The sequence below is a fragment of the Pistacia vera genome, unplaced genomic scaffold (genome assembly GCF_008641045.1).
Source record: "Pistacia vera cultivar Batoury unplaced genomic scaffold, PisVer_v2 Contig206, whole genome shotgun sequence".
NCBI classification, from domain to species: Eukaryota; Viridiplantae; Streptophyta; class Magnoliopsida; order Sapindales; family Anacardiaceae; genus Pistacia; species Pistacia vera.
The window spans coordinates 194652-208061 of record NW_022196009.1 but is presented as its reverse complement, the minus strand read 5'-3'; the positions used below and the strand labels follow the sequence as shown (position 1 = coordinate 208061).

Below are 13410 nucleotides of genomic sequence, written 5' to 3'. Positions count from 1 at the left end.
AATCCCATCTTCATTCAACGGTACCTTGGCAGAGGCCTGCGTTTCATTCAATTCACTCATTTTTTTTTTTTTTTTAACCACTATTTATCTCTCAATAATATTATTTTTTACTTATCATCTTATTAATCATTTTATTATCATGTGTAAATATAAAGTATAGTATAGATACCATACATATAATACAGATATCATATATAATTTTAACAAAAGATAGTAAGATAATTAATAAGATCATAAGTAAGTATAGCATTACTCTTTATCTCTATGCATCATCATTCATAGGTCATACAATATGGATATCCATGATAGTTCATATAATTTGTGAGTAAGCCATATGTGTCAATTTTGTAGAAGATATCTATGATAGTTTATGTAAAAGCAAACAACATATTCTTATACGAGGTTTAACAAAATCTTAAGATGACACCACTAGTTACATTTATTTCATATTCTCACTTTTTAAGTAATGTCATTTCCTTTATTTTAACAGTTTTTAACTTTTCATTATAGCGCGATATACGGTTGGCAAGTTGAAGTGCGCCAACATTTTCTTTGGTAGAAGATGAGTTCATGTTAGTAGAGTCCAAGCCGATGGTTTTTTACTTTTTCTTGTCGATTTTGAAGTCTAAAATCACTTTCGAAACTACCGTTGGACTCTCCGTAACCTGCTCTACAAAATTTATACATTCACTTGCTAACATTACTCACCATTTTTTATCACCTCTAACAGTTACTAACGGTGTTAGGTTAATGGTGGGAATCTGGAATAAATACAATAAGAGGTATTAACTTAGAGTTTTGCTAAACCTTGGATAGGAATATGTCTTTTACTCTATGTAATTGGTGAGTGGGGTATATGTGTCAGTTTGAGAGGGGTGTAATGTAATGCAAAGTGGTGTTATTGTCACTAAGATATTTCTTGACCTAATTTCTGAGCTCAATATTCGCTGCAGTCATGACCAGTCCCAATCAAAGGGGGAATAGTAATTTGAAAAATCTCTAGAAATATTTGCAGTATTTTTATGAGAATGAAAGATGACCCAATATTGGGTTGTGAGGAGTAATTTTGTCCCCCAACAACTTGGCCAAATCCTGTTATGCAAATGGTGGTGAGTGATCAAAATTACTACCTTTGATCCATCTATCTTCGTCAGGACATTATTATTTGGCTTTGATTCAGTCTTCAATGTAATTTTAAGCATTAAATTGCTCTAAAGATCCTTGCACCTTGATTTTATGGGCATTGATTAATTAGTAGATGTTAAGTCGAATTTTTTTTTTCAATGGGTAAGCTTTTAATTTAAGAGTTCCAAAGATTGTTAATGAACCATTATGAGCTAGTAAACATTTATTTTATTACCCTTTTATTGTTTGTTGTTTTTTTTTAAATTAATTAAGAGTGTCCGAACCAACTTGCGTACACCTTAACTAATACCCTAAAGTCCTAAAGTTGACAATCACGTAAACGCAAACCCCTTGGTCGCCACCTCTATTTGTGTATGTAGTTTTGTAGGGACTCGAATTCAAAAGCTCATGAAACATTTTTTTTGTTTTTTTACCATCAATTCACCTGATAGTAGTTTTTATCGTTTGTTTTAACAACTCAAACTTAATGGTAGAAATTTTTTTATTATTTAATCAAACTGCATAAAATGTAAGATTATTTGGTAAATGGTAATGCTCCACATGGAAGTCAAGGGATCATGAAATCGGGCCTGGGATATTAGACCCGGCCCGGTGGTAGAGAAAACGGGATTAATTTGAGTGAATGAAGAATGATTATGTTTGAACCAGGGTGAGCAAGAACATTAGAGTTGAGTGGGACAAGAGCGAAGCAAGCCAGCTAACAAAACAAAGGCAATAAAGCAATGAAAAAAGAAAAGACAGGATTGGAATTTGAGTACACTAATAATGGGTCACCCCAACCACCCATCGTGTTGCAAGACTTGGAAACATCACCTACCTTTCACCAATATCATCTTCTACCCGAACTAAAGCCCTAACCCTAACCCTAACCCACAAACCCAATTAAATCAATCTTCATGTCAATGATTTTGGGTTGAAAAGAGGGGTAAGTGAATTTAGATTAGACCCACATGGGCAGGAGTGGGTAGCTTGAAACTCTCTGGTTCCCACTGACGAAGAGTGGGAACAGAAGAAATAAGTTTTGGGGTCAGATTGATAGTGTATTTACATTAGGGGTCAGATTAAGCCAGTTAAAAATGGACTGGACAACACTAGGACAGGTCATGTGAACTCTGGAGTCTGGAGTTGGTCCCAAGTCCCAATACTGAATACTCTCTGCTTTCACCTCATGATTGATGACAATTTTTATGGTAATATCTCAACTTTCATTTCCTTCCATACATGACACCATTTTGGTCCAATCACAAGAAAAAACTATTCAATTCTCTGGTTATGTCTCCGTCTATCTTGTCATCTACCTCCTGCTTCAACTAATTAAAGCAATTAGATGCTCATAATCATCTGATTGCTTAGACAGCTTTATTAATTGCATATTGTTAGCTTTCCTTTTATATATGTTTTGGATACATGAGATGGAAAAGATCAACATATGTGATAATCGTGATTGCCATTAACACTTCTCTTAGTTGTTTGGCCAGCTTCATTGATGGTGTTGGACATTCTTAATCTTAATCGAACTCATTGATGATGGAATGAGTCTAAAAACAAGTCTGTTAATATCAGACTAGAGTAGAGACTAAAATTAAGATCCAAATAGAAATGGACCCGAACTGGTTCCAATGTAATTTTTTGGTACAAAAAGATCATAACTAGATAAACTCAGAATGATAGAGAAGTTAAAGTTGAAGGAATAATATAATCATGACATAATTATAAAGTTCTCAAAGTTCGATCCTTAAACCTTAAAGATTAGGGAACTTCTGTTATGCTTAAAAAAGTAGGGTTGACGTAGAGCCTCGTCAATAAAGAATGATCAGAGCTTAGAAGAGTTATGTGCTGTCCAGGTGCGGCCACATCCCGCCTAGCGCAAATGTTATAACTCCTGTCAGTACAGCAGGTGAGTGCCAGGCCAGCAAGCGGTTGGAGTTCGCCCACGTGTCAAAGACTTATTTTAGTTGAGAAAATCCTTCGGGCAAGTGACCAATAAGACGCAAAGAAAGAATTTGCACAGTACCTACCTACTTGCAGTTTTTATAATCATTACCTTAAACTCTCCCACTATAAATAGAAGATTTCCCTCTTATTTTTGGGAGATTAGCTAATTTTACTTTGAAATAGCTTTCTCTTTAAACTGTAACTCAGCTTGTTGAATGCGATCTGACCTCTCTCTCTTATTAATACAATAGTAGTAGACGTAGGATTTGTTTTTAAACATTCGAACCACTTTAAATATTGTTCTTCACCTTTTATTTAATTCAACCCCTTTATATCACGTTGGACTTCTGAATCCTTTTAGTATTTTACATGTACTAAGTAGTTGGTGTCAAAATTAAGCATTAACATGACCAAACTGGTTGGATGTAAATTTTTGGTACAAAAAAATCATAACTAGATATAACCAGAATGATCAGAGAAATTAAGGCTGAAGGAATAATATAGTAGAAGCAAGTAGGAAGATGAATGGGACGCGTGAGACGCGTGGAAGAGGTGAGAGTGGTGGAATCCACAGAAATGGGAATCTCCTTTACAAGTGAGGGAGAAGGTCAGAGGAGATGAGATGAACACAAGAGTTGGAGGTTGGACCAAAGCTAGGACCAAGCAGAAGAAGACACAACGCAGTGACGTTAAATCAAAGATACTATAAATCTTACTAGCAACACATACTCAATTTTTTTTTCTCTTTCTGTCTGTCTTGTCTTTCTCTGCTGCATCACTATCATCCGTCACGTGACTTCCCCCACCCAAAAACCAAAACCAAACCCTTCTCACTCACCACTGTGTCTACACTGTCTTATGTATCTCTGTGGGGGAGTTTTTTGTTTGTGTTACGGTGTCTGAGAAGAGAGAGAATAAGAAAGTTAAAAAACAAGCAAAAAAAAGCAGAAGGGTATCTCTTTTCCCTCTCCCACTCCTTCCCCACTCTATCTATCTCTTCTTTCAAGTCTTTTCCTTGTGTGAGAAAGGAATAGAGAGAGAGAGAGAGAGAAAGTTTGTGTGGCTTGTTTATAAGAAATGCAGCAGCACCTGATGCAGATGCAGCCCATGATGGCAGCCTATTATCCCAACAACGTCACAACTGATCACATTCAACAGGTTCTCTCCTCTCTGTCACTTTCTTTTTCATTTTTGGCTGCCTATTATACGCTTTCTACTTACTTTGTTATCTATTCTATTCCCCCGGATGAATGGATAGTGTAAAAAAAAAAAAAAAAAAAAAAAAAAAAATTTCTTCTCTCTTTTGGTCAAAGTTTGTAATTTTTTCTTTTTATCTTTAGGTTTCGATTGTGAGTGAGCATTTGTTGTTCATGTATGATGTTTTTGAAAGTTTGTTGAGTGTTACTGGGTAGGTAGTTTCCATTTACTTGTTTTGATGTTCAATCATTCTCCAATTATTATTCTTCCAAGTTTCTATTGAGATACTGCTTGAGTGTTGGTAGATGGGTACTTGTTCTTTTGATGTTTCATTGTCACCTCAAAGAGTAGGGCTTTTACCCTTATTAAAATCCTAGATCATTTGGCAAACTTGTATTGGAGGCAGGTAGAGATTTGCTGCTTCTTGTACTTCATGCTGCCATTCTTTATTATATTTGCTTTTTGTGTGTTCTTTAATAACTGTTTATTTCATATTATATTAAAGATTAAACATATATGATATTGAAACTTGATGCATCTTATTGTCAATTTTTTTTTTTAATCTGGTGTTCCTTCTTTTGGTATCTTCTCTAGATACCAATTACTATATCATCTTGTGGTTTGGATAAAAAATGAAAAGTTTTAAAAATTTAAGGAGAAGTACGTTCTGAACTTTTCTGGTGTTCTTATGGATAAATATCTTCCGGGATGATATTAATACTTGATAAAGAACAAAATTTGGACCTAGATGCCTCATAATTCATAATTTGTTATTGCAGCTTTAGGTTATAGTAAATATTGTAAGGCATAATGTGAAGATTTAGTTTCTTTAGTTGTTATTCTAACTGGTAAAATATTTCTTGGTATAGAACCATGATTTATCGATTAAATGCTGAACAATCGTGGACAGAGTGAAAGAATAAGAAATAAATTCTGAAAAATTATTTTTAATAAAGAAAATAAATTAAAAGAGAAGATTCTCTTAAGGTGACATGTCCTGTTCATAAATCTTGGTAGGTCCTTTCTAATCGCGATGAAACCAGTGGCCAAAACCATAGTTTGACATCTTAAAGTAACCTTTGAAGGTGGCTGCTGTATTCCCAGCAATCCTTTAGTATATTTTTAACTCGTTCATGGATTTTCCTTTTAGTATGTTCTAGGTACTGGTAAGCGTGTGCAAGGAGAGAACAGAATATTTGGTTTTATATGTCGTGATTGAATTGAACTATTTCCTTAGTATGATTGCGTCTACATCTTTTCTTTTTAGTGGTCCTTTCTAAATGTTTCCTTTTTATATGTTCTCAATGTGGTGTTGTGGTCCTCTTTTGATAGTCTATTGTTGGTGGTCCTCACTGAATGCGTCCATAATATGCGGATGCATCTCTTTCATTTGCTACATATCATTAATATACTTCTGAGTTAGGATAACAATTTCGAAAATACTATTCATTATAATGAACATGATTGCAGAAATTTTTATATACCCTATAGGTGAGTTCCATACAAAATCAAGCAAGTCATTTCTTTGATGGTGCATTATGGGTGTTTCCCTTAAGGTGTTTGGTATCCTCTGTAGGATGCCTAACTTGGTGAGTGAGATGTTGATTCGGGGTTGGTTTGGAGGTGGTTGGAATATAAGGGGTATTTTAATTAGTAGTTTCTTTTGCCATCTGGTTGACTGTCTGGGAAAAGAGGAACTGAAGATTGCTTAATCGTAGGTTAGCTTGCGAAGGGGAGCATAGAACTACATTGATGTGATGCTTATTCTTGTTTTATTTATATCTTCTTGCTGGATTGCCAGTGCTAGATGAGTGTTTGGTTACTTTTCTAGTTTAATTTCTTTTCTTCTTGCTGTTTAACCGCTTATAATGTGCAGTGATGGAATACGTTTCTACAAAGAAAATTGCTGACTACGTGTAAATCAAAGTGATTGTTGAAATGGCTTACTATGCTGCTCCTATTACCTTAGGAATAAAGCCTAAGCAATAGAAGCCATGATTATGGTCACATTCTTGACAATCTTGGAAGTATCAGTTCCTATTTTCCAGATTTGATCTTCTCTTTCATAGTAAATTGTGTGATTAAGAAAAAAAAGGCAGATCTCGGTTTCAACGCAGTCTCAGTATTTGAGTCTGCTTGTTCTTCAAGGTTTTGTCTATATATTGGAAACAATGGAGGATAAGAAAAGAAAAATGTTAAACTGTTTAAGAATTAGCTTTGTATGAAATTTTAACAGATTTTTATTCCTCTGTGTTGTTTTATTCCATTCTCTGAATGGGGGCTCCACTCATTCTGCATGACTTCCTTCAGGAGAGTATTAAAGGATTTTTCCTACACCTAAAATTTTGAATATTTTACATTTTCTGAGTTATAACATTTCTTACGTGATTCTTCCATGGCTTCATTGTTTATTGATGCAGTATCTAGACGAGAACAAGTCATTGATTTTGAAGATTGTTGAGAGCCAGAATTCAGGGAAACTGAGCGAGTGTGCAGAGTGAGCACTAAACTCTTTCTCTTTCTTTCTTTGTTTCTTTTTGTAACAAACTGTATCTTTGCTTATCTTTTGTTCTCTTTGCTTGCATATCTCAGCCTTATGTTTTACTTTAACTTTCCAATAGCCCTGGATGCTGGATTTTTGTTTCCTTCTCCTTGTATTTTATTTGCAATTTTCTGTCAAGTGGCACGCCCTCTATAATTCAGTGTTGTGGATTATGCTATGAAGATGAGTGGATAATTATCTGGATGCTACCATTGAGTTTCAGTTTTGGCATGTTTTTGAATGAAGAACAAAACAATGGATAGAAAAAGCTACTTGTGTAAGTTTCAAGTGTGCTGACAAAGAAAAAGGCTAGTTTTGTAGAGGACAATGGAGAATATAATAGTTTCAGTTAGAAGTAATGACATGATTTATGAATTGACTTCTTTGCTATTTTACCATCTTACATTATGTTAGGATCCCACATTGGAAGGTAAAAGGGTGGGCATGNTGAGTGTTTGGTTACTTTTCTAGTTTAATTTCTTTTCTTCTTGCTGTTTAACCGCTTATAATGTGCAGTGATGGAATACGTTTCTACAAAGAAAATTGCTGACTACGTGTAAATCAAAGTGATTGTTGAAATGGCTTACTATGCTGCTCCTATTACCTTAGGAATAAAGCCTAAGCAATAGAAGCCATGATTATGGTCACATTCTTGACAATCTTGGAAGTATCAGTTCCTATTTTCCAGATTTGATCTTCTCTTTCATAGTAAATTGTGTGATTAAGAAAAAAAAGGCAGATCTCGGTTTCAATGCAGTCTCAGTATTTGAGTCTGCTTGTTCTTCAAGGTTTTGTCTATATATTGGAAACAATGGGGGATAAGAAAAGAAAAATGTTAAACTGTTTAAGAATTAGCTTTGTATGAAATTTTAACAGATTTTTATTCCTCTGTGTTGTTTTATTCCATTCTCTGAATGGGGGCTCCATTCATTCTGCATGACTTCCTTCAGGAGAGTATTAAAGGATTTTTCCTACACCTAAAATTTTGAATATTTTAAATTTTCTGAGTTATAACATTTCTTACGTGATTCTTCCATGGCTTCATTGTTTATTGATGCAGTATCTAGACGAGAACAAGTCATTGATTTTGAAGATTGTTGAGAGCCAGAATTCAGGGAAACTGAGCGAGTGTGCAGAGTGAGCACTAAACTCTTTCTCTTTCTTTCTTTGTTTCTTTTTGTAACAAACTGTATCTTTGCTTATCTTTTGTTCTCTTTGCTTGCATATCTCAGCCTTATGTTTTACTTTAACTTTCCAATAGCCCTGGATGCTGGATTTTTGTTTCCTTCTCCTTGTATTTTATTTGCAATTTTCTGTCAAGTGGCACGCCCTCTATAATTCAGTGTTGTGGATTATGCTATGAAGATGAGTGGATAATTATCTGGATGCTACCATTGAGTTTCAGTTTTGGCATGTTTTTGAATGAAGAACAAAACAATGGATAGAAAAAGCTACTTGTGTAAGTTTCAAGTGTGCTGACAAAGAAAAAGGCTAGTTTTGTAGAGGACAATGGAGAATATAATAGTTTCAGTTAGAAGTAATGACATGATTTATGAATTGACTTCTTTGCTATTTTACCATCTTACATTATGTTAGGATCCCACATTGGAAGGTAAAAGGGTGGGCTTGTGGGTTATAAAAGGCTTGGGCACCCTCCCTTGGCAAGCCGGTTTTCCAAGGAGAGTTCTATCCAAGCCCATGAAAGACCCATGGTCTAGCCCAGTTGTTGGGGTGGGTTCCTATCACATTACCATTATTAATTAATCGGCTGCTATGTTAACAATTAACAATTGCTCTTAGATGCTATTGTGTTGAAACATGCTTTCATTGATGATCTATTTGCAAATTTGAGGTGGTTTACTCACCTCCTTCCTTTCAAATTACCGTCCTCTGCAGAATTTGAAATTAAGCTTTACAGTGAATGTGTCATCTGTTAGAATATTTTTCCATCTGATAAGTAGGCTATGCACACATGTTGACAGTAGCCTGAGACACAATTGACTATCTCTCTCTCTCAAAAGGACTCTATATCTATTGATGAATTGAAGGACTTATATACGCGCTGACAGTGGCTCACAATCTGAGTATTGCAGCATATAGGCAACATTGTGTTGCTGAATTGTGAATTCAGAGAAATTCTGCTTTAACTGAGAAAGTGGTAAATTTAGAAGGTTACATGAAATCTTGTTAAAATAAAGAAAATATTGTACTTCCGTTTGATACTGTGATATTCATATGGGCACTTTCAAGTACATAGCTTGTAGCGTAAGACATGCCATAGAGTTATAAGCTACCTGGCCATAGTTTGACAGTTTTTTTTTTTGTTTGTCGTGCTTAAACAGCCACTAATCTTTTTTCCTTTTAACAGGAACCAAGCAAGGCTGCAGCGGAACCTCATGTATCTGGCCGCTATTGCAGACTCTCAACCCCAACCACCTAGCATGCATGGCCAGGTGCAAACCTCATATTTGTTTGCAATGTAGACTTGTATATCTGTTGAAGACTGTTCATTTCATATTTTTTAAGAAAGAGAGTTTTGCAATGTAGACCACCTTCACTAAATGTTATTTATCATTTGATAAAAAACTGTATACTCAATTTTCTGGTGCATAAAATAGGATTTAATTGTTATTCTGATTATATGAATTCTCATGGTTGTGTATCATTCTCAGTAATTTCTAAGAGATGATACTTGTTTCTTATTTTCAGTTTGCTTGCTCCTATAATGATTACATATGCTCTTGTATTTCTTTTTTTTTTTTAANAGTTGTTGGGGTGGGTTCCTATCACATTACCATTATTAATTAATCGGCTGCTATGTTAACAATTAACAATTGCTCTTAGGTGCTATTGTGTTGAAACATGCTTTCATTGATGATCTATTTGCAAATTTGAGGTGGTTTACTCACCTCCTTCCTTTCAAATTACTGTCCTCTGCAGAATTTGAAATTAAGCTTTACAGTGAATGTGACATCTGTTAGAATATTTTTCCATCTGATAAGTAGGCTATGCACACATGTTGACAGTAGCCTGAGACACAATTGACTATCTCTCTCTCTCAAAAGGACTCTATATCTATTGATGAATTGAAGGACTTATATACGCGCTGACAGTGGCTCACAATCTGAGTATTGCAGCATATAGGCAACATTGTGTTGCTGAATTGTGAATTCAGAGAAATTCTGCTTTAACTGAGAAAGTGGTAAATTTAGAAGGTTACATGAAATCTTGTTAAAATAAAGAAAATATTGTACTTCCGTTTGATACTGTGATATTCATATGGGCACTTTCAAGTACATAGCTTGTAGCGTAAGACATGCCATAGAGTTATAAGCTACCTGGCCATAGTTTGACAGTTTTTTTTTTTGTTTGTCGTGCTTAAACAGCCACTAATCTTTTTTCCTTTTAACAGGAACCAAGCAAGGCTGCAGCGGAACCTCATGTATCTGGCCGCTATTGCAGACTCTCAACCCCAACCACCTAGCATGCATGGCCAGGTGCAAACCTCATATTTGTTTGCAATGTAGACTTGTATATCTGTTGAAGACTGTTCATTTCATATTTTTTAAGAAAGAGAGTTTTGCAATGTAGACCACCTTCACTAAATGTTATTTATCATTTGATAAAAAACAGTATACTCAATTTTCTGGTGCATAAAATAGGATTTAATTGTTATTCTGATTATATGAATTCTCATGGTTGTGTATCATTCTCAGTAATTTCTAAGAGATGATACTTGTTTCTTATTTTCAGTTTGCTTGCTCCTATAATGATTACATATGCTCTTGTATTTCTTTTTTTTTTTAAATATTTCAGGAATCTTTGGACTTCTTTATGATAGAAATCCCTGATTGTCTTTCAATGTTTTGTAGTTCCCCTCCGGTGGCATTATGCAGCCAGGATCTCACTACATGCAGCACCAACAAGCTCAACAGATGACTCCACAATCACTTATGGCTGCACGATCCTCCATGTTGTACAGCCAACAGCCATTGTCAGCATTGCAACAACAGCAAGTCTTCCATGGTCAGCTTGGCATGAGCTCCGGTGGAAGCACGGGACTTCACATGCTGCAGAGTGAAGGTAGTACTGCAGGAGGCAATGGGTCACTTGGGGCAGGAGGATTTCCTGATTTTAGTCGTGGCTCTTCTGGAGAAGGCTTGCACGGTAGGGGACTAGCTGGAGGGAGCAAGCAAGATATGGGGAGTGCTGGATCCGCTGATGGGCGAGGAGGGAGCTCTGGAGGGCCAGATGGTGGTGAAACCATTTACTTGAAAGGGGCTGATGATGGGAATTGAGAGGTAAGATTGGTGAATCTAGTGGTTTGTTAACATCTGAGTTTAGGTTGATTTAGTTAGACGAATTTAGAAGGAAAATATGAGGGGGGAAAAAAAAAAACTTTGGTATCTGAAGCAATACAACTGCGAGGGGCCTGGCCTCAAAACTTTGGTTTTGCTGTTTTAAAGTACTGAGACAATGCTACTTGTGGTAATGCATCATGTAAATTTTTAGGTGAATTTTGATGTGCTTTGATCTGATCACTTTATTTATCTGTCCATAATTTGCTGTATTGTTTTTGTCAAATCTATCTATGCTTGGTGTTGTAATTCCAAATTATATACAACCGGGTAGTGTTTCTGGTATCAAAGTAGCTCACCATATCAAACACCAAAGGCCTAAATTGGTTTAGGAAAGTAGGGTAGGATGAACCAGGGGTAAGACCCATACCAAGTGGCGAAAAAGGTCCAGATAGGCTAGGAATAGTGTTGGCGGACAAAATGAGAGTAGAACTTGATTGAGTCAAGGAGAGTGCTGAGATCTCATATAAGATAGAAATGAGTTGAGTTTTGAGTCTACAATGGAGAGTAAATAGTATCATGTAGTAAGCTAATTGTTTGAGCAGTTGACAAGCGCTCTGTCCAGTGCTCTGTCTACCACTAGTGATATAAATAGGGTTTTGAGTTTATAGTATCTTGTAGCAAAATCCAATTTTGTTAGCCATTTAAATAGATGTAAACCCCCATAAAGCGGATGTCTTTATAGCAGGCAGCAAAAATCAAACTTTTCGCTGACCATAAATTATACGACAATTCAAGGATTTATAGCAAAGAGCTATCATATCAGAGTTACAAGAAACTGCAGTATATATCATGATTATCATAGNAAAAACTTTGGTATCTGAAGCAATACAACTGCGAGGGGCCTGGCCTCAAAACTTTGGTTTTGCTGTTTTAAAGTACTGAGACAATGCTACTTGTGGTAATGCATCATGTAAATTTTTAGGTGAATTTTGATGTGCTTTGATCTGATCACTTTATTTATCTGTCCATAATTTGCTGTATTGTTTTTGTCAAATCTATCTATGCTTGGTGTTGTAATTCCAAATTATATACAACCGGGTAGTGTTTCTGGTATCAAAGTAGCTCACCATATCAAACACCAAAGGCCTAAATTGGTTTAGGAAAGTAGGGTAGGATGAACCAGGGGTAAGACCCATACCAAGTGGCTAAAAAGGTCCAGATAGGCTAGGAATAGTGTTGGCGGACAAAATGAGAGTAGAACTTGATTGAGTCAAGGAGAGTGCTGAGATCTCATATAAGATAGAAATGAGTTGAGTTTTAAGTCTACAATGGCGAGTAAATAGCATCATGTAGTAAGCTAATTGTTTGAGCAGGTGACAAGCGCTCTGTCCAGTGCTCTGTCTACCACTGGTGATATAAATAGGGTTTTGAGTTTATAGTATCTTGCCGCAAAATCCAATTTTGTTAGCCATTTAAATAGATGTAAACCCCCATAAAGCGGATGTATTTATAGCAGGCAGCAAAAATCAAACTTTTCGTTGACCATAAATTATACGACGATTCAAGGATTTATAGCAAAGAGCTATCATATCAGAGTTACAAGAAACTGCAGTATATATCATGATTATCATAGAAGGAAACAATGACGTTTGATTATTTGATGGTATGCTTATTTTCAATTCATTGCAGAAGGCTGTTCATATCTGAATTGAAGGTATAATACAAAACCTCATATATATATATATATATATATATATGGGCAAATCTTCAAAGGCCTCATTAGATCTGACACCATAAGCGGCTGCTCATAAATAAATACTCAACTAGGTCCACAAAGTAGTGAAGTACTACTGCCACAATTTTCAGGAATCAATTTCTCACTTTATGATGTACCCCAACTGCTGCCTTTCCCCAGTTAGAAAGCTGTCTTTTTGGTTTGGTCCCCTGTGTGTGAGGATTGAAATAAATAGTGCATCTTATTCTGCCATAGCCCATAGGAAATAGGAATCAGTATAAATAGCCCAGTCGATGAGGACAAAGTTTCTGTTCTTTACGCAAAGTATAAATTTTCTTAATACAAAAACTCTTATACTAAAACCAGTATCTTTGGCTTAAGAAATGGTTCAGGTTTTTATTTGTATTGTTTACTCTTTTATATTTATGCAAATCTCGTTTCCCTTCGCTTGACGATTGAGATTTACTCCCAAGACCTCTGGTATAATCTCAGGAGATCGATACGAAGCAAAACTGCATGCATATCTGCTTAAAACGATAACAGTTAAACAAAAG

At 35.6% G+C, this 13410-nt stretch overlaps 1 protein-coding gene across 3 annotated transcripts; it reads left to right on the top strand.

Moving 5' to 3' along the window:
* Positions 1–3932: 3932 nt before the first annotated feature.
* Positions 3933–11200, top strand: LOC116129080 (GRF1-interacting factor 1). 3 transcript variants are annotated; one of them, XM_031414841.1, is made up of 4 exons: positions 3933–4239; positions 6699–6775; positions 9189–9273; positions 10693–11200. In XM_031414841.1, exons 1-4 carry the CDS (start codon positions 4159–4161, stop codon positions 11116–11118), a joined length of 669 nt encoding a protein of 222 aa, XP_031270701.1. In that variant the 5' UTR covers positions 3933–4158; the 3' UTR covers positions 11119–11200. The 3 variants fall into 3 exon arrangements, with proteins under 3 accessions (XP_031270701.1, XP_031270702.1, XP_031270703.1); XM_031414842.1 differs by lacking the exons at positions 3933–4239; positions 6699–6775 and adding an exon at positions 7830–7957; XM_031414843.1 differs by lacking the exons at positions 3933–4239; positions 6699–6775; positions 9189–9273 and adding an exon at positions 10210–10317.
* The last annotated feature ends 2210 nt before the right edge of the window (positions 11201–13410 follow it).